Below are 19,790 nucleotides of genomic sequence, written 5' to 3' on the forward strand. Positions count from 1 at the left end.
TGACTTCTGATTCTGGCCAGAAGTTGACCCCTATCTGAAAATTAATAAATTGGACTTCATTATAATGAAAAAATTTTTTAAGTTTATTTATTTTGGGGGGGGGATGAGTGGGGGAGGGGCAGAGAGAGAGGGAGACACAGAATCTCACGTAGGCTCTGTGCTGTCAGTGCAGAGCCCAACGCGGGGCTCTAACTCATGAACTGCAAGATCGTGACCTGAGCTAAAACCAAGAGTCGGTTGCTTAACTAACTGTGTCACCCAGGTGCCCTGAAAACTTTTGCTTCGTGAAAGACACTGTTAACAAAAAGACAAACTATAGACTTGGAGTAAATGTTTGCAAATCACATATCCAGTCAATGACTTGTATCCAGGTTGTATAATGAACTCTCAAAACTCAATCAGTAATAAGAAAACAACCTAATTAAAAAATGGGGAAAAGATCCGAGTAGATATTTCACCAAAGAAGGTATACAGATGGTAAATAAATATGTGAGAAGATGCTCAATGTCATCTGTCATTAGGGAAATGCAAATTGAAACTGAAATGGAATACCATTACATGCCTTTTGGAATGTCTTAAATCACCCTCCTCCCAAAAACGAAAAAACAAAAATTGACCATGCCAAGTGTTGTTAAGGGTGTATAAAATTATAAACAATTCAGAAAAGTTTGGGAGTTTCATAAAACATTAAACATACACCTACCACATGACCTTGTCATTCTTCCCTTCACTGTTTACCTCCAAGAAGTCAAAGTACATGCCCTTACAAAGACGTGTGCACAAAAGCTCATAGTTTCATTTGTAATCGCCTATACTGGAAACAACTCAAATGTACGTAAACTGGTGAACAGATAAGTCAGTTGTGGTGTATCAACACAGTGGAACACTTTAACAATAAAAAGGAATAGATGGTTGATAAATGCAACCACATGGTGAATCTCAAAATAGTTATGCTGGGAGAAAGAAGCCAGGCGATATAGAATATATGCTGTATGACTCAATGTTTATGAAATTCTGGGAAATACAGAGTGATTAATAGTGACAAAACCAGATCAGTTGTTACTTGGAGATGGGGGTGGGGTGTTAAGCGCTGGAAGAAATTACCAAGAGATAGAAGGAATCTTGTAGGCGTCATGGAAATATTTCTAATCTTGATTATGGCAGTGACTTCATGTGCGTGTATATACACTTATCAAATTACACACTTTTTAAAAAATGTTTATTTGTTTTTGAGAGAGACAGAGACAGAGTGTGAGCAGGGCAGGGACAGAGAGAGAGGGAGACACAGAATCTGAAACAGGCTCCAGGCTCTGAGCTGTCAGCAAAGACCTTGATGCGGGGCTTGAACTCATGAGCCTTCGAGCTGTGAGATCATGACCTGAGCTGAAGTTGGCCGCTCAACCAACTGAGCCACCCAGGTGCTCCAAATTACACACTTTTAATGCATATAATTTATTACATATAAATTATACATCAATAAAAAAGAAAAAAAAAGCAAGGACTGGAGTATTCTTCCTGAGCATGATTTTCACACTTTTTTTTACCATGTCTTTTACAATCTTCGAAAAGCAGTTAAAATGAGGCTACAGTAATCTAAAGTGTGATTTATATCCACTTTAAAAAAAAGTTTTTAATTTTAATTCCAGTATGTTACCATACATACATTCAGGTGTACAATATTGTGATTCCACAGTTTTATACATTCCTCAATGCTCATCATGATGAGTGTGCTTTTAATCCCCTTCACCTATTTCACCCATCCCCCCCACCCTCCTCCCCACACCCCCCTCCCCTCTGGTCACCAACCATCTGTTTATCCTCTATAGTTAAGTCTGTTTTTTTTTAAATTTTTTTTTTTTCCAACGTTTATTTATTTTTGGGACAGAGATAGACAGAGCATGAACGGGGGAGGGGCAGAGAGAGAGGGAGGCACAGAATCGGAAGCAGGCTCCTGGCTCCGAGCCATCAGCCCAGAGCCTGACGCGGGGCTCGAACTCACGGACCGCGAGATCGTGACCTGGCTGAAGTCGGACGCTTAACCGACTGCGCCACCCAGGCGCCCCAAGTCTGTTTTTTTATTTGTCTCTCTTTTGTTTTCCCTTGGTTCATTTGTTTTGTTTCTTAATTTTTTTTTTTTTAACGTTGATTTATTTTTGAGGGACAGAGTGTGAGCAGGGAGGGCCAGAGAGAGAGAGAGAGAAAGACACAGAATCTGAAGAGGCTGCAGGCACTGAGCCGTCAGCACAGAGCCCGACGCGGGGCTAGAAATCACAAGCCGAGAGATCATGACCCGAGCCTAAGTCGGACGCTTAATCGACTGAGCCACCCAGGCGCCCCAATTTGTTTTGTTTCTTAAATTCCACACGTGAGTGAAATCATATGGTGTTTGTCTTTCTCTGAGTGACTTGTTTTGCTCAGCATTGTAGCTGCGTCCATGTTGTTGCAAAGATCCATGTCCACTTTAAGCACCAATGTCTGGGGCGCCTGGGTGGCTCAGTCGGTTAAGCGGCCGACCTCGGCTCAGGTCACGATCTCGTGGGCCGTGAGTTCAAGCCCCGTGTGGGGCTCTGTGCTGACAGCCCAGAGCCTGGAGCCTGTTTCGGATTCTGTGTCTCCCTCTCGCTGACCCTCCCCTGTTCATGCTCTGTCTCAAAAATAAATAAAACGTTAAAAAAAATTTTTTTTTAAATAAATAAACACCAATGTTTGTGAGCTTAACCTTTGAATTTGTTTTCAGGCAACTACTCTAAGAGTGAGGAAATTAGAAGAAAATATTGAAGCAGAAAGAGCAGCACATTTGGAGTCAAAATTTAATTCTGAAATTATTCAGGTAAAGCCTAAGCCGAAATTTTTTTGGTATGGATTTTATTAGGCAGGGAAAAGTGGGATTCTGCTCAGAGAGCTAAGGTGTGCGTTTAGAATGGGTAGCATATTAAGGCACTCATTATCATATTTGTATCAGGATATAGTTGAGGATGGTTTTTGCTATATTAGAGGAGGGGTTGACACACTACAGCCAACAGGCTAAATCTCACCCTTTGCCTGTTCGAGGGAGGTTTTGTCTTGTCTGTGGGGCTTCTGTGCTGCAGTGGCAAGGTGGGGGGGGGTTTGTGACAGAGACCTTATGGCCGGCAAAGTCCAAAATATTTACCCTCTGGCCTATTACAGAAAGATTTACTGATCAGAGTATTCTTTTTATCAACAACCGTGGGTTGAATTTCTTTTTTGAAAACACTGAAAAAATAAGCACCTCCATTTATCGTGTGTATATCTTGTGCACATTACTTATCACTGTATTAAGAGCTGAAGGTGGGGCACCTGGGTGGCTCAGTCAGTTGAGGGTACAACTTTGGGTCAGGTCATGATCTCATGGTTCTGTGAATTTGAGCCTGGCGTCAGATTCCCTGCTGTCAGTGCAGAGCTTTGGATCCTCTTCCCCCCCCCTCTGCCTCTCCCCCATTTGTCCCCCCCCCAATAAATAAACATTAAAAAAAAAAAAGAGCCCAAGGGATAAAGGTGAAAGAACTCCTTTTGGAACTTACATTTCATTACCAGAAATACTGTATATTTGTATCTGTACCTCTACATCTATACAGATACACAGATAAATGTGTGGATAGAAATATCAAATACTAAAATACTACAGGGCATAATAAAGATTAAATGTGAGGGGGAATTAATTGAAGGCATCCTTAAGGAAGGTGTCCTTTAGGTTTTAGAATGAGAAGGAATTTCTAAGAGAAGTGAAGGCATTACAACTGGGGGTTGGCAAACTACTGTGCATGGACCAAGTCTGGCCCATAGCTTGTTGTATATAAATCAAGTCTCACATAAAGTTCCAGAAATCTAAATTCCTTAATTTAATGTTTCTAAAGTGGACTCCACACCCAGTGTGGGGCTTGAACTCATGACCCTGAGATCAAGAGTTGTATGCTCTACCGACTGAGCCAGGTGCCCCTAAGTTCCTTAATTTAATTTGGATTTTTTTTTTAAGACATACACTTTCCCTTATATTAAATTTTAATTAATAAAACTTGCCAAGTTTTACCTTATTTTTTAAACATGTCTTGATATAGGGCGTAACTAAGCTCATAAGAAATTTATAATAAATTATTTTTTTACTTTTATCTTTAATGAAATGCCTCCTTTACCTGCAAAATTCTCAGGCCCATGTATTTGAGTGTTTGTATTTTAGGCAAACTTGTACAAGTTAAGCTTTTCTTTAAAAAAAAAAAAAAAGATTAAATCACCCAAAAATAAGCAATAAGGCTAAAGTTTTAAATTATGAAAGAAGCACAATTCAGAAATTAAGTTTTTCATTGTAGTTATAATTTATACCTGGATGTATAGATAGTTAATAGCTATAAAAATAATTATTACATGTATAGTTTTTACTTATATACATTAATATTTCATATTTAACTTAGGGTTTTGACTGTGAAAAAAAAGCCAAAGTTTATATTTGAACCATATACATCTATAAATACCGACAAGTATTTTCAGTGAGGTACATCTAGTAAAATTCAGATTAGTTTAAAAGCAAATGAGACAAATGAGACTACTAAATAGTTGTAATGAATCACCATTTTATCATAAACTGTAGTTAAGTTTGTTTAGATGCTATATCATAAAAATGAGAAAGTAGAGTCAGAGAGTTGACTCAATTAGTAATTTGAAAACTACTTCTCTTTCAGTTGGATTGATTTATCCTTTGTGATTGAGTGTGCTTATTTTCTGAAAGGAGATAGCAATGCAGATAGAAGAAAATGTTGTCCACATTTATTATTTTACTTGTAAACATTGGATTTAGACAAAATAGCAGAGAAAAATAAAGTTTAGGGGCGCCTGGGTGGCTCAGTCAGTTAAGTCTCCGACTTTGGCTCAGGTCACGATCTTGGGGTTCATGAGTTCCAGCCCCGTGTCGGGTTCCATGCTGACAGCTCAGAGCCTGGAGCCTGCTTCATTCTGTGTCTCCCTTTCTCTTTGCCCCTCCCCTGCTCATGCTCTGTCTCTCTCAAAAATAAATAAACATAAAAAAAAAAAAAATTGAAAAAAGAAAAAGAAAGTTTAAAAGACCGAATCTGAAAAATTACCAGGTTGTATCTCCATATCTATTCTATTTCCTTACGTTAGTGTAAGAATGTTTCAGTTATTCCAAAATATTTTTGGATAATTACAAATAATAATTCTGGTGATTATTTTTTGTATGGATTAATTTAAGAACATTTTTATGTTGTCCTAGGCTTCATTTCTTGGTGACTTAATCTTTTTTACCTCAGATTGTCTTTTGCCGTCCCCATGAGGCTTGTTCAGAGCTTTTCTCTGATTTCATGGCCCTTTGTGCCTGTTTCTGTGACAGGAGCCACTTACATATTCTCTTGTGGTGTCTCCTCTCCTAAAGACTAGGAGCTCTTCAAGAACTAAGACTGTCTATTTTCATGACTATCATATAATACCTTGAGCACTAGCTCATTGCCTGACACATATTAAGTGCTTAATAATATTTATTCAAACATTTATTAAACAAATATTATGTATTCATATGTGATATTAAGTATATATTGATATTAGATAAATATTCTCTCATTAGATCTTTGTAGCAACTCTGTAGATAGTCTGTTTATGAGGATGATGATGATGATTTACTGTTTACAGGTGAGGAACCTCAGGTTTTTGGAGGTTTAGTAATATGCCAGAGGTCACCTAAGTTAATTTGTAGAGCTAGAATTTAAACGTGAGCTTTAGGATTCTGAAGCTGATTTTCTATCTAGTATAAAGCGTTTTCTACCACCCCCCCCCTTTTTTTGAACTTAGCGTTCTAATTTTTGTTTTTAACTTAATTTTCTGAAGAAGGTAAAACATAGTTCAGAAATCAAAACAATATTAAATGGTTGAGAACTCTTGCTTTCACTTCTGTGTCTCCCTTCAATCTACCCTATTGCATCTTACTTATTCTTATTCTTTCCACTTGTTTACCCAAAATATAGACTTTATCTGGACTTTGCTTTATTGATATATGTTAACCCTACATAGAGAACCACATAGAGAACTTCCTTTTCAAAAACTCTTTTTTTTTTTTTTTGAGAGAGAGAGAGAGAGAGGGTGCAAGTGAACGAGGGGCAGAGAGAGAGAGAAGTGGGGCTCACCCGAAGCAGGGCTCGAGCTCACCTGATGCGGGGCTTGAACTCATGAACTGGGAGATCATGACCTGAGCCGAAGTCAGATGCTTAACTGACTGAGCCACTCAGGTGCCCCTCAGAAGTTGTTTTGTAACTTTTTTTTTTTTTTTTAACCGCTGCATATTCTTCTTTTATGGGAATATACTGCTTTGTTCCTCTGTTCTGCTGTCATTGTTTACATGGAATCCAGTTTTTAAAGTGTTTTATTATATAAAGTTTCAAGTATATGCAGAAGTAGAGAGAATGGAAAAATGAGCTTCCTGTGTAGCCATCACTTCAAGATTTACCTCAGGCCAATCATGTTTTTTATTTATTGCCCCGTCTACTCCCATCCCTATATCACGTTGAGGCAAATCCTAGATATCCCACATTTACAAATATTTTAGTCAAATAGTATTATTCGGTAATAAAAGTTTTACTTGTCAACAGTAAGAAACCTGTAGGAGTAAAACTTTATTGAGAGTCTAACGATGTTAATGTAACAGTGTTTCTCTTAAGAGGGGAAGAATTCTTTGCTTTTGTTTTCAAAACCACTCATTTTATTATGTTTCATACAAAGTTTTGAACGTGGATTTGTAGGTCGAAATTAGGCACTTTGATTAGGCATTTCCATTGCACAGTTAACTCTTCTCCCACTCTTCCTTCCATTAAACATGTTCAGAAAGGGAATACACTGTCTTTTGTTTATTTTCCTTTTTAAACCAAAGCAGAAAGGAAGAAGTTTAGGTAAATGATGATCTGCTACTGATAAATTACGCTGTTCAATTTGACTGACGCTAGCGTTTCCTTCCTTGCTTTAACTACTTCTCTGACATCTGGTAGTTACGGATTCGAGACCTTGAAGGAGCTTTGCAGGTCGAGAAGGCCAGCCAGGCAGAAGCTGTTGCTGACTTGGAAATGATCAAGAATGAATTCAAAGAAGTTGAAAGTGCATATGAGCGAGAAAAGCATAATGCACAAGAGAGCTTTGCAAAATTAAATTTGTAAGTCTTTTACTGTAAAATTCTTTAAATTAATGTAAAGGGTTTATGAAACCTACATAAGTATGAATGTGTAGTATTTAAAAAAATTTTTTTTTTAACGTTTATTTATTTTTGAGACACAGAGAGACAGCGCATGAACGGGGGAGGGTCACAGAGAGAGGGAGACACAGAATCTGAAACAGGCTCCAGGCTCTGAGCTGTCAGCACAGAGCCCGACGCGGGGCTTGAACCCACGGACCGTGAGATCATGATCTGAGCCGAAGTCGGACGCTTAACCGACCGAGCCACCCAGGCGCCCCATGAATGTGTAGTATTTTAGATGTAGTTCTCATTGATGTCAGTGCTAGTTTGCGGATAAAAGATTTCATAAAACAGATCTATACTTCTCTACTTTTTTGGATTTTGAAGTATCATGGCTATTCCAAGTGGTCTCAGAAATGCAATTTTTACCCTAGAAAGTAAATATGTTAATGTATTTTGTATTTGCTGATGTAATACAGTATCTTTAAAGACCTTGATTTCTAGGCCACCTGAAAAGGGCTATGTGGAGATGGATAACGTTTGAGATTTTCTCAAACTACGGGCATAATAGCAGTGGGACTAATACCACTCTTAGTGGCTCGCATGCATTGTGGCTCACTTGGCATCTAGCATTGCATGATTTCATTTAATTTATATAACACCCCATGAGGTAGCTTCTTTTTTTATCCCTGTTTTACAGATGTGGAAATTGAGGCTTAATGAGGATGGGGACACACAACTAGTAAGTGGCAGAGTCAGGATCTTTTTGATTCCTACTGATTTTAACCTTTATCAGTTCAAAAGCCTTTCATCTGGAATGTTCTGTAGGATGCTTTAAAATTCATAATTCTTTAATATGTTTCCAAAAAAAAGTTGATATTAGATTTTTTAAAATATAATTTATTGACAAATTGGTTTCCATACAACACCCAGTGCGCATCCCAACGAGTGCCCTCCTCAATGCCCATCACCACTTTCCCCTTGATAGTAGATGTTTTAAAGCATTTCTCCCCAGAGGGTGAAGTACATACCACCATTGGTACATGACATGATAATAGGTTGGTATATTAAAGTTGTGTATTTATTTTTAATGTTAGTTTGTATATGACAAATAGATCATGATTTTCCACTTACAGCAATGACATGAAGATTCCTCTTAAAATACTTCATTTGACATAAAAAATGAGTTAGAGAAAAGCATTATTAAATAGTAGTAATTATTACAGGTATAGCAAAATCATAAAGATGGCACTTGAAAGACTGACTTAAAAAACTGATGTTGAAAAAATTTAAAATTCTTTACCTGAGATTACTGTTATTGGTAATGCTTATAATATTTTAAACCAGTAATTCTGAACTGAAAGTTTTTGCTTCCTCTGGGATGACTTAGATGACCTTCTGTGAATGTTACTCTAAGGACTTATCCTCCTGTATTTCCTTTGAACCATTGCTTGAATCTGCACATTTATATATAAATATGTTTGAAGGGCCTTTATATAAAATATAGTGCAGACTTTTTAACTGTTGTTTTGAGATAATAATTAGAACCTGCAAGTGAAAGAAGCCAGACTGTACTCCCAACAAGTAAAGCTTTCACCAGTGAAATAATAGGCTACTTTGGGGAACTAGTGAGTTCTCTGTTTTGGGAGGTTCAAAACAGAAGGTAGAAGATTCTTTGTCATGGATATTGAAGAAGAGAATCCTGCAAAAGTTGGACTAGTGGAATTTTAAAAGACCTGCTAACAATGAAGCTCCAATATTTTGTTTTAAAGTAAACTCGGGGCGCCTGGGTGGCTCAGTCAGTTGAGCATCTGACTTCAGCTCAGGTCATGATCTCACGGCCTGTGAGTTCGAGCCCCGCGTCGGGCTCTGTGCTGACAGCTCAGAGCCTGGAGCTTGCTTCGGATTCTGTGTCTCCCTCTCTCTCTACCCCTCCCCATGCTCATGCTCTGTCTCTCTCTCTGTCAAAAATAAATAAACATTAAAAAGAAGTTTTAAAGTAAACTCTGCCGACAACGTGGAGCTCACACTCAGGACCCTAAATCAAGAGTTGCATGGTCCACCAACTAACTGAGCCAGCCAGGTGCCCCAATCTCCAGGATGTTAATCTATGTGCTTTTCTAATCATACCCCAAGCCAATTTTTTTCTTTAGGTTTGTTCTGGTATTATTTGTGTTTTGGTGCTTGAAAAATTTTACTCAAATTTTGTATTCCAACAAGCATCAACTAACAATTCTAAATATTAGTTACATATTCCAACTAAGCATCAGCTAACAATCCAAAATACTTTAACACAGTGTCCCTTATCCGTTCTTCGTCTCTATATAACTGTGCTATAATAATAAACAGTGAATATTAAATAGTAATTAAAGCCCACTGCTCATTTCTGTGACTCCGTTCCTGTGACTTCTCTTCTCCATCACATCTTCTTTTTCTTTGTATGTAACATGACAGCCTCTTCCGTTCCAATGATCTGTGGTACTACAGGGAATGATATGGCATGAGGAATGATTGGTTAAGCTATTTCATTGTCTATTTGTACTTCTGACTTGTCTTCAGAACCTTCTTTTTTTTTTTTTTAAATTTAATGTTTATTTTTTAGAGAGAGAGAAAGACAGAGTGCAAGCAGGGGAGGGGCAGAGAGAGAGGGAGACACAGAATCCAAGGCAGGCTCCAGGCTCCAAACTGTCAGCACGGAGCCCTACGCGGGGCTTGAACTCACCAACCGCGAGAACATGACCTGAGCCGAAGTCGGTCACTAAACCGACTGAGCCACCCAGGCGCCCCCAGAATCTAATTTAAAAAATACTTTAAAATGTTTTAAAGTCATGAACTCTCACATATTGATTTTTCAAAGTAGCTCTAAGTTTGGGATCATGTATGTCAAAAGGAAACTTAGTAGATTTTAGGTCTTTAAGGTAAATGATACCTTAAAAAAATTTTTTTTTTAATGTTTATTTTTGAGAGAGAGAGAGAGACAGAACGTGAGCAGGGGAGGGGCAGAGAGAGAGAGGGAGGCACAGAATCTGAAGCAGGCTCCAGGCTCCGAGCTGTCAGCACGGAGCCTGACTTGGGGGCTCGAACCCACGAACCGTGAGATCATGACCTGAGCCAAAGTTGGACGCTTAACTGAGCTGCTTAGGCACCCTGGTAAATGATACCTTTAATTTACAACTTTGAGACCAGGGAGTTCGGGGTAGGACATTGTTTTACCTGTTGGATAGAACTGATACAACAACTGGTGATAAAGATTTTGTAGAGAAAATGCTGCCTGAACTTTGCCTAAGGTTCTTAAGCTTCTTTTTTTTCCTGGGTAGGTCTAGGTCAGGAGAAAAATCTTGTGTGTGTATTTTGGATTTATGATTTTGGTCAATCATTTCATAACTGTGAACATTCCTGCATGAAATTATTTTAGGTGGAATATATATGTGTTTATATATATTTTACATACATATTGTAAAGATCTCAATGAAGAATTTGATACCAATAACAGGCTACTTTAAAAAAATATATATTGTATATAGAATTTTATTTTATTTTATTTATTTATTTTTTTTTTCAACATTTATTTATTTTTGGGACAGAGAGAGACAGAGCATGAACGGGGGAGAGGCAGAGAGAGAGGGAGACACAGAATCAGAAACAGGCTCCAGGCTCTGAGCCATCAGCCCAGAGCCCGACGCGGGGCTCGAACTCACGGACTGTGAGATCGTGACCTGGCTGAAGTCGGATGCTTAACCGACTGCGCCACCCAGGCGCCCCTAGAATTTTAGATAGAATAGATCCCTCTTCTGTATTTCTATAATCAAATTTTCTTAGTTATAAATTTTTTTTTTTTTTGCATCTATAAGTTGTAGTATGAAACTAAAGCTTTTAAATAATCTTTTCATTTTAGAGTTTTTTTTTATGCCAGGTCTTTATTAGCTGTGGTAACTGATTGCCTAGAATTGGTAGGGGGAAGGAGATCATGGTAACTTTACATCTAGTTTGAAATTAAATAAAAAATTTTTAATGTTTATTTATTTTTGGGGGAGAGAGGGAGGGGCAGAGAGAGAGGGAGATGGAGGGTCTGAAGTAGGCCCCCCGACACGGGGCTGAAACTCATGAACTCTGAGATCATGACTTGAGCTGTAGTTGGATGCTTAACTGACTGAGCCACCCAGGCGCCCCTAAAATTAAAATTAAAACAACACTGTTCAGGAAGAAATGGACAGGTTCCTAGAAATATATAAACTACCAAAACTGAAACAGGAAGAAATAGAAAATTTGAACAAACCTGTAACCAGTAAAGAAATTGAGTTAGTAATCAAAAATCTCCCAAAAAACAAGAGGCCAGGGACGGATGGCTTTCCAGGAGAAGTCTACCAAACATTTAAAAAAGAATTAACACCTATTCTTTTGAAGTTGTTCCAAAAAATAGAAATGGAAGGAAAACTTACAAACTCATTCTACGAGGCCAGCATTACCTTGATTCCAAAACCAAAGACCCCACTAAAAAGGGGAACTATAGACCAATTTCCCTGATGAACATAGATGCAAAAATTCTCAACAAGATACTAGCCAACCGGATTCAACAATATATTAAAAGAATTATTCACTAAAATCAAGTAGGATTTATACCTGGGATACAGGGCTGGTTCAATATCCACAAATCAGTCAATGTGATGCATCACATTAATAAAAGAAAGGACAAGAAGCACATGACCATCTCAATAGATGCAGAGAAAGCCTTTGACAAAATACAGCATCCTTTCTTGATAAAAACCCTCAAGAAAGTAGGTATAGAAGGATCATACCTTGAGATCATAAAAGCCATATATGAAAGACCCTCTGCTAATATCATCCTCAATGGGAAAAAAACTGAGCTTTCCCCCTTAGGTCAGGAACATGACAGGGATGTCCACTCTTGCCACTGTTATTCAACATAGCACTGCAAGTCCTAGCCTCAGCAATCAGACAACAAAAAGAAATTAAAGGCATCCCAATTGGCCAAGAGGAGGTCAGACTTTCACTCTTTGCAGATGAGATGATACTCTATATGGAAAACCCAAAAGATTCCACCAAAAAAATGCTAGGACTGATCCATGAATTCAGCAAAGTTGCAGGACATGAAATCAATGCACAAAAACTGGTTGCATTTCTATACACTACTAATGAAGCAGCAGAAAGAGAAATCAAGGAATCGATCCCATTTACAATTGCACCAAAAATCATAAAATACCTAGGAATAAAGCTAACCAAAGAGGTGAAAAATCTATACACTGAAAACTATAAAAAGCTTATTAAAGAAATTGAAGACAACACAAAAAAATGGAAAAATATCCCATGCTCATGGACTGGAAGAACAAATCTTGTCAAAATGTTGATACTACCCAAAGCAATCTACATATTCAATGCAATCCCTATCAAAATAACACAAATATTCTTCATAGAGCTAGAATAAACAATCATAAAATTTGTATGGAACTAGAAAGACCCCAAAGAACCAAAGCAATCCTGAAAAAGAAATCCATAGCTGGAGGCATCACAATTCTGGACTTCAAGATGTATTACAAAGCTGTCATCATCAAGACAGTATGGTACTGGAACAAAAACAGACACATAGATCAATGGAACAGAATAAGAGAACCCAGAAATGGACCCACAAACATATGGCCAACTAATCTTTGACGAAGCAGGAAAGAGTATCCAATGGAAAAAAGACAGTGTCTTCAGCAAATGGTGCTGAGAAAACTGGGCAGCGACATGCAGAAGAATGAACCTGGACCACTTTCTTACACCATACACAAAAATACACTCAAAATGGATGAAAGACCTAAACGTAAGACAGGAAGCCATCAAAAGCCTCGAGGAGAAAGCAGGCAAAAACCTCTTTGACCTCAGCCACAGAAACTTCTTACTCAACATGTCCCTGGAGGCAAGGGAAACAAAAACAAAAATGAACTATTGGGATCTCATGAAGATAAAAAGCTTCTGCACAGTGAAGGAAACAATCAGCAAAACTAAAAGGCAATTGACAGAATGGGAGAAGATATTTGCAAATGACATACCAGATAAAGGGTTAGTATCCAAAATCTATAGAGAGCTTATCAAACTGAGCACCCCAAAAACAATCCAGTGAAGAAATGGGCAAAAGACATGAATAGACACTTCTCCAAAGAAGACATCCAGATGGCTAACAGACACGTGAAAAAATGTTCCACATCACTCATCATCAGGGAAATACAAATCAAAACCACAATGAGATACCACCTCATACCAGTCAGAATGGCTAAAATTAACAACTCAGGCAATGACAGATGTTGGCAAGGATGCGGAGAAAGAGGAACCCTTTTGTACTGCTGGCCGTAATGCAAACTGCTGCAGCCACTCTGAAAAACAGTATGGAGGTTCCTCAAAAGTTAAAAATAGAACTACCCTATGACCCAGCAATTGCACTACTAGGTGTTTATCCAAAGGATACAGGAGTGCTGTTTCGAAAGGGCACATGCACCCCAATGTTTATAGCAGCACTATTGACAATAGCCAAAGTAAGGAAAGAGCCCAAATGTCATTGACAGATGAATGGATAAAGAAGATGTGGTATATACATACAGTGGAGTATTACTTGGAAGTCAAAAAGAGTGAAATCTTGCCTTTTGCAACAATGTGGATGGGACGAGAGTGTATTATGCTAAGCAAAATTAGTCAGAGAAAGACAAATATATGACTTTCCTCATACGTGGAATTTAAGATATAAAACGGATGAACATAGGAAAGTGACGCAAAAATATATAAAAACAGGGAGGGGGGCAAAACATAAGAGACCCTTAAATATAGAGAACAGGCTGAGAGTTGCTGGAGGGGTTTTGGGTGGAGGGATGGGCTAAATGGGCAAGGCGCATTAAGCAAGACACTTGCTGGGATGAGCATTGGATGTTATTTGTAGGGGATGAATCACTGGGTTCTACTCCTGAAATCATTATTGCACCATATGCTAACTAACTTGGATGAAAATTAAAAAAAAATTAATTAATTACCAAAAAACACTGTTCAAAGATATGATATTAGATGGACTGAATCTCAGTTTATCTATTTCATTACACTCAATATTTAGGAACTTCCTTATTTTTCTAAATGTAACATCCAAAAGCATAAAAATAACAAAAGTATTAAAATTTATTAGCAGAATTATTACTTACATGGTGGATAAAAGACCAAAGATGGTTATTTGTTAAAACAGTCTGTGGTGAAGTTCTTAGCTCAGCTCTTTTATTTTTATTTGTATTTTTTTTTAGATTTTTAAAAAATGTTTATTTTGAGAGAGAGTGTGTGAGCAGGGACTGGCAGAGAGAGAGGGAGAGAGAGAATCTCCTCCAGGCTCTGTTCTGTCAGCACAGAGGCCGGGATGGGGCTTGATGTCACAAACTGTGAGATTACAACCTGAGCCGAAATCAAGAGTCAGAAGCCTAACTGACTGCCACCCCAGCACCACTCAGCTGAGCTCTTTAAAAAAATAATAGCCTGGGAATCTAGTAGGAAAGAAAGCATCTTAACTATAGGTTTCCTTCCTCTCCCTTCTCTTTCTTGCCTAAATCCTCCACCTGCCAAGTCCTAGTCCTTCTTCGGAATTCAAAGAGATGGGGCTCCCTTCATTATACCCCCGCCCAACTCATTGCCCTTGGTGGGGCTTTTCAAGAAGCCCAGGAACCGATGATTTCTTGGGTTATGCATTACATTGCTGACAGTGAGGAGCGTCCCCCATTTCAGTGGACCTAGTTTGAACATGAACTCAGCCCCAAATGACAGAGGCATTTAATTTTATATTTGCTGAGTAATAATAACTTTTAACTGAAACTGTGATTTTGTCAAAATCTTGTATGTAGTCTGAAAAGTAAAATAGTACTTCAAGGTCAGCAGTTTCATACCCCTTGCTCTCTACTACCAGTTTCCACTCTTTTGAAGCAACTGTTTTTAATTCTTCAATAAAAATTTTTTTAATGTTTTTATTTATTTTTGAGAGAGAGAGAAAGAGAGAGAGAGAGAGAGACAAGTGTGCAAGCAGTGGAGGGGCAGAGAGAGAAGGAGACACAGAATCCGAAGCAGGCTTCAGGCTCTGAGCTGTCAGCACAGAGCCCAACACGGGGCTCGAACTCACAAGCTGTGAGATCATGACCTGAGCTGAAGTCAGACGCTTAACTGACTGAGCCACCCAGGTGCCCCATACTGCTTTTAATTCTTATTGCTGTTTCTTCTGATATAACCTCATATGTCTGAATAACATGCATATCCTGCCGTGTTTTCAATTTCCACCTTTACAGATGGTCTGTTGGCTCCCACTTACTTATCTCCATTGTACCCCTTCTCCCACACAGCACACTTATTCCTTCCCTCCTCTCATCCTTTCTGTGGGGTTATATTTTGGCGTTTTTTTTTTTTTTTTTCCTGTAACTTTTTTTTTGGTAACTCATCTTTATTTCTCTTCATAGGACAATTTATGATATTCTTTGTTGTTTATTGTCTTTCCTCTTACATGGATGGGAACTTTGTTTTGTTCATTGCTATCTCCCAATGCCTAGAATAGTGCCTGGCACTTAAGAGCTGCTAAGTAAAGATTTGCTCAATTATCAAATGAAGGAATAGTTAGTAATTGCCTCATTTTAAATTGGATTAGTTTATATGCACCAATTACTGAATTACTCTTAAATTACTCTCTAACAGGACTGAAAATCTCTCATTATGTTCCTACACCTCAGCAATTCTATTGTTTTAAGTTTCTTGTAGGAGACATCCATTCTGGACTCTTCTCTCCACCTTCTCCATTCTGAACAAATTATTTTTTAGGCTCCCTGTCACTGTCATCCCTTTCACCAGAATAGATCCCATACTAGGTCACAAATCAAGCCTCAGCAAGTACAAAAAGATTGAAATCATACCATTGCATATTTTCTAACCACAACTCTATGAAACTTGAAGCCAACCACAAGAAAAAATCTGGAAAGACCACAAATACATTCATCCTACTAAAGGATGAATGGATCAACCAGGAAATTAAAGAAGAAATAAGAAAATACGTGGAAACAAATGAAAATGAAAACACAGTGGTCCAAAACCTTTGGGATGCAGCAAAAGTGGTCCTAAGACAGAAGTGTGTAGCAAGACAAGTCTGCCTCTAGAAGCCAGAAAAATCTCAAACAAACAACCTAACCTTACACCTAAACGGGCTGGAGAAAGAACAACAAATGAAGCCTACAGCCAGCAGATAAAGGCAAATAATGACGATAGGGCAGAAATAAATGATATAGAAATGAAAAAAAAAAAAAAAAACCCAGTAGAACAGATTAATGAAACCAGGAGCTGGTTCTTTCAAAAAATTAAGAAAATTGATAACCCCGAGCTAAACTCATCAAAAAGAAAAGATAAAGGACCCAAACAAATAGAATCACAAATGAGAAAAAAGAAATCAACAATCAATATGACAGAAATACAATTACAAGAGAATATTATGAAAAATTATATGGCAACAAATTGGACAATTTTGAAGAAATGAATAAATGTCTAGAAACATATAAACTACCAAAATTGAAACAGGAAGAAATAGAAAAATTGAACAGACTGATAACCAACAAAGAAATTGAATCGGTAATCAAAAATCTTCTAGCAAACGAAAGTCCAGGGCCTGATGGCTCCACAGGGGAATTCTGTCAAACATTTATGTATTTATTTATTTATTTTAAAATTTTATTTATTTATTTGGAGAGATTGAGGGAGAGAGAGGGCAGAGGAGGGGCAGAGAGAGAGAGAGAGAATCCCAAGCAGGCTCCTCACTGTCAGTGTGGAGCCTGACATGGGGCTCGAACTCATGAACCGTGAGATCATGACCTGAGCCAAAGTCAGGAGCTGGTTGCTCAGTTGTCTGAGCCAAACTCAATTGCCTGTCTACCAAACTTTATTTATTTATTTAAGTTTATTTATTTTGAGAGAGGGAGCGAAACAGAAAGAGAGCGAACGTGCGTGCACAAGTCGGGGAGGGGCAGAGAGAGAGGGAGAGACAGAATCCCAAGGAGGCTGTGCACTAACAGCGCAGAGCCTGATGCGGGGCTCAAACTCACACTGCAAGATCATGACCTGAGCTGAGATCAAGAGTTGGACACTTAACCGACTGCGCCACCCAGGCGCCCCTCTACCAAACATTCAAAGAAGACTTAATACCTATTCTTCTCAAACTATTCCAAAAAATAGAAATGGAAGGAAAACTTCCAAACTTATTCTATGAGGTCAGCATTACTCTGATTCCAAAACCAGACAAAGACTCCACTAAAAAAGAGAACTACAGGCCAATATCAGCAATGAATATGGGCATAAAAATTCTCAACAAAATACTCGCAAATTGAATCCAACAGTACATTAAAAAAATCATTTGCCATGATCAAGTGAGATTTATGCCTGGGCTGCAGGGGTGGTTCAATATTTGCAAATCAATTAACATGATACACCACATTAATGAAAGAGAGGATAAGAACCATAAGAACCTCTGAATAGATGCAGAAAAAGCATTTGACAAAGTATAACATCCATTCTTGATAAAAACCCTCAACAAAGTAGGTTTTTAAAAAATGTTTTTAATGTTTATTTATTTTTGAGGTGGGGGGTGCAGTGAGAGAGGGAGACACAGAATCTGAAGCGGGCTCCAGGCTCTGAGCTGTCAGCATGACCTGAGCCGAAGTCAGATGCTTAACTGATTGAGCCACCCAGGTGTCCCAACCCTCAAAAAGTAGGTTTTGAGGGAATATACCTCAATGTAATAGAAGCCATATATAGCATACCCACAACTAATATCATTCTCAGTGGGGAAACAGCTGAGAGCTTTTCCTCCATGGTTAAGGGTAAGATAGGGAGGGGGCACCTGGGTGGCTCAGTCAGCTAAGCATCTGACTTTGGCTCAGGTCATGATCTCATGGTTCATGAGTTCAAGCCCCATGTCTGGTTCTGTGCTGATAGCTCACAGCCTGAAGCCTGCTTCAGATTCTTTGTCTCTCTCTCTCTCTCTTTCTGCCCCTCCCCCACCCATGCTCACTCTCTCTCTCTGTCTCTGGCTCTCTCTCAAAAATAAATAAAACACTAAAAAATAAAAAAAAAATACAAAAAGAACAAGGTAGTGAGGTCTACTTTCACCAGTTATTTAACATAGTACTGGAAGTCCTAGCCTAAGCAATCAGACAACAAAAAAGAAATAAAAGTCATCCAAATTGGTAAGGAAAAAGTTAAACTTTCACTATTTTCAGATGACATGATACTCTATGTAGAAAACCCAAGGACTCCGCCAAAAAATTGCTAGAACTGATGCACAAATTCAGTAAAGTTGCAGGATATAATATCAACAACATACAGAAATCTGTTGCATTTCTATACTCCAATAATGAAACAGCAGAAAGAGAAATAAAGAAATTGATCCCATTTACAATCTCACCAAAAATCATAAGATACTTAGGATTAAACCTAACTGAAGAGGTAAAAGATCTGTACTCTGAAAACTATAAAATACTGATGAAGGAAATTGAAGATGACACAAAAAAATGGAAAAACATTTCATGCTTGTGGATGGGAAGAACAAATATTGTTAAAATGTCTATACTACCCAAAACAATCTACACATTTAATGCAATCCCTATCAAAATACCACTAGCATTTTTCACAGAGCTAGAATAAACAATCCTAAAATTTGTATGTAACTATGAAAGACTCTGAATAGCCAAAGCAGTCTTGAAAAAGAAAAGCAAAGCTGGAAGCATCAATTTCAGACTGATATTACAAAGCTATAGCAATCAAGACAGTATGGTACCGGCACAAAAACAAACACATAGATCAACGGAGCAGAATAGAAAATCCAGAAATGGAACCACAACTATATGGTCAACCAATCTTCGACAAAGCGGGAAAGAATATCCAATGAAAAAAAGACAGTCTCTTCAACAAATGGTGTTGGGTAAAGTGGACAGCAACTTGCAAAAGAATGAAACTGGACCACTTTCTTATACCATACACAAAAATAAATTCAAAATGGATGAAAGACCTAAATGTGAGACAGGAAATCATCAACATCCTAGGGGAGAACACAGGCTTCTTTGACATCATCTGTAATAACTTCTTACTAGATAGGTCTTCTGAGGCAAGGGAAACAAAAGCAAAAATAAACTATTGGGACTTCACCAAGGTAAACATGTTGTACAAAGTGACGGAAACAATCAACAAAACCAAAAGACAACCTTTGTACTGGGAGAAGATATTTGTAAATGACTTCTCTGATAAAGGGTTAGTATCAAAATCCATAAAGAACATATCAAACTCAACACCCAACAAACAAATAATCCCAAATGGGCAGAAGATATGAATGGACATTTTTCCAAAGAAAACATCCAAATGACTAACTGACACATGAAAAGATGCTCAACATCACTCATTATCAGGGAAATACAAATCAAAACCATGATGAGCTACCATCTCACACCTGTCAGAATGGCTAAAATTAGCAACATAAGAAACAATAGGTGTTGCCAAGGATGCAGAGAATGGGGAACCCTCTTGCACTGTTGCTGGGAATGCAAATTGATGCAGCCACTCTGGAAAA

At 38.1% G+C, this 19,790-nt stretch overlaps 1 protein-coding gene across 11 annotated transcripts in view; it reads left to right on the forward strand.

Moving 5' to 3' along the window:
* CCDC171 (coiled-coil domain containing 171) overlaps positions 1-19,790 on the forward strand; it is a 308,212-nt gene that overhangs the window by 61,440 nt on the left and 226,982 nt on the right. For 9 of the 11 annotated variants that reach the window (XM_086685350.1, XM_086685347.1, XM_086685345.1 and 6 more), the window contains 2 exons: positions 2,738-2,830; positions 7,002-7,162. The exons of 1 other annotated variant lie outside the window; for it this stretch is intronic. In XM_086685350.1, coding sequence (XP_086541476.1) covers positions 2,738-2,830; positions 7,002-7,162 — 254 coding nt within the window. The remainder of the gene's footprint in view (positions 1-2,737; positions 2,831-7,001; positions 7,163-19,790) is intronic. One more of the 11 variants, XM_086685353.1, reaches the window with a different exon arrangement.

Source organism: Puma concolor, chromosome D4 (assembly GCF_028749965.1).
Source record: "Puma concolor isolate L17-30 chromosome D4, mPumCon1.1.hap2, whole genome shotgun sequence".
Classification (NCBI taxonomy): Eukaryota; Metazoa; Chordata; class Mammalia; order Carnivora; family Felidae; genus Puma; species Puma concolor.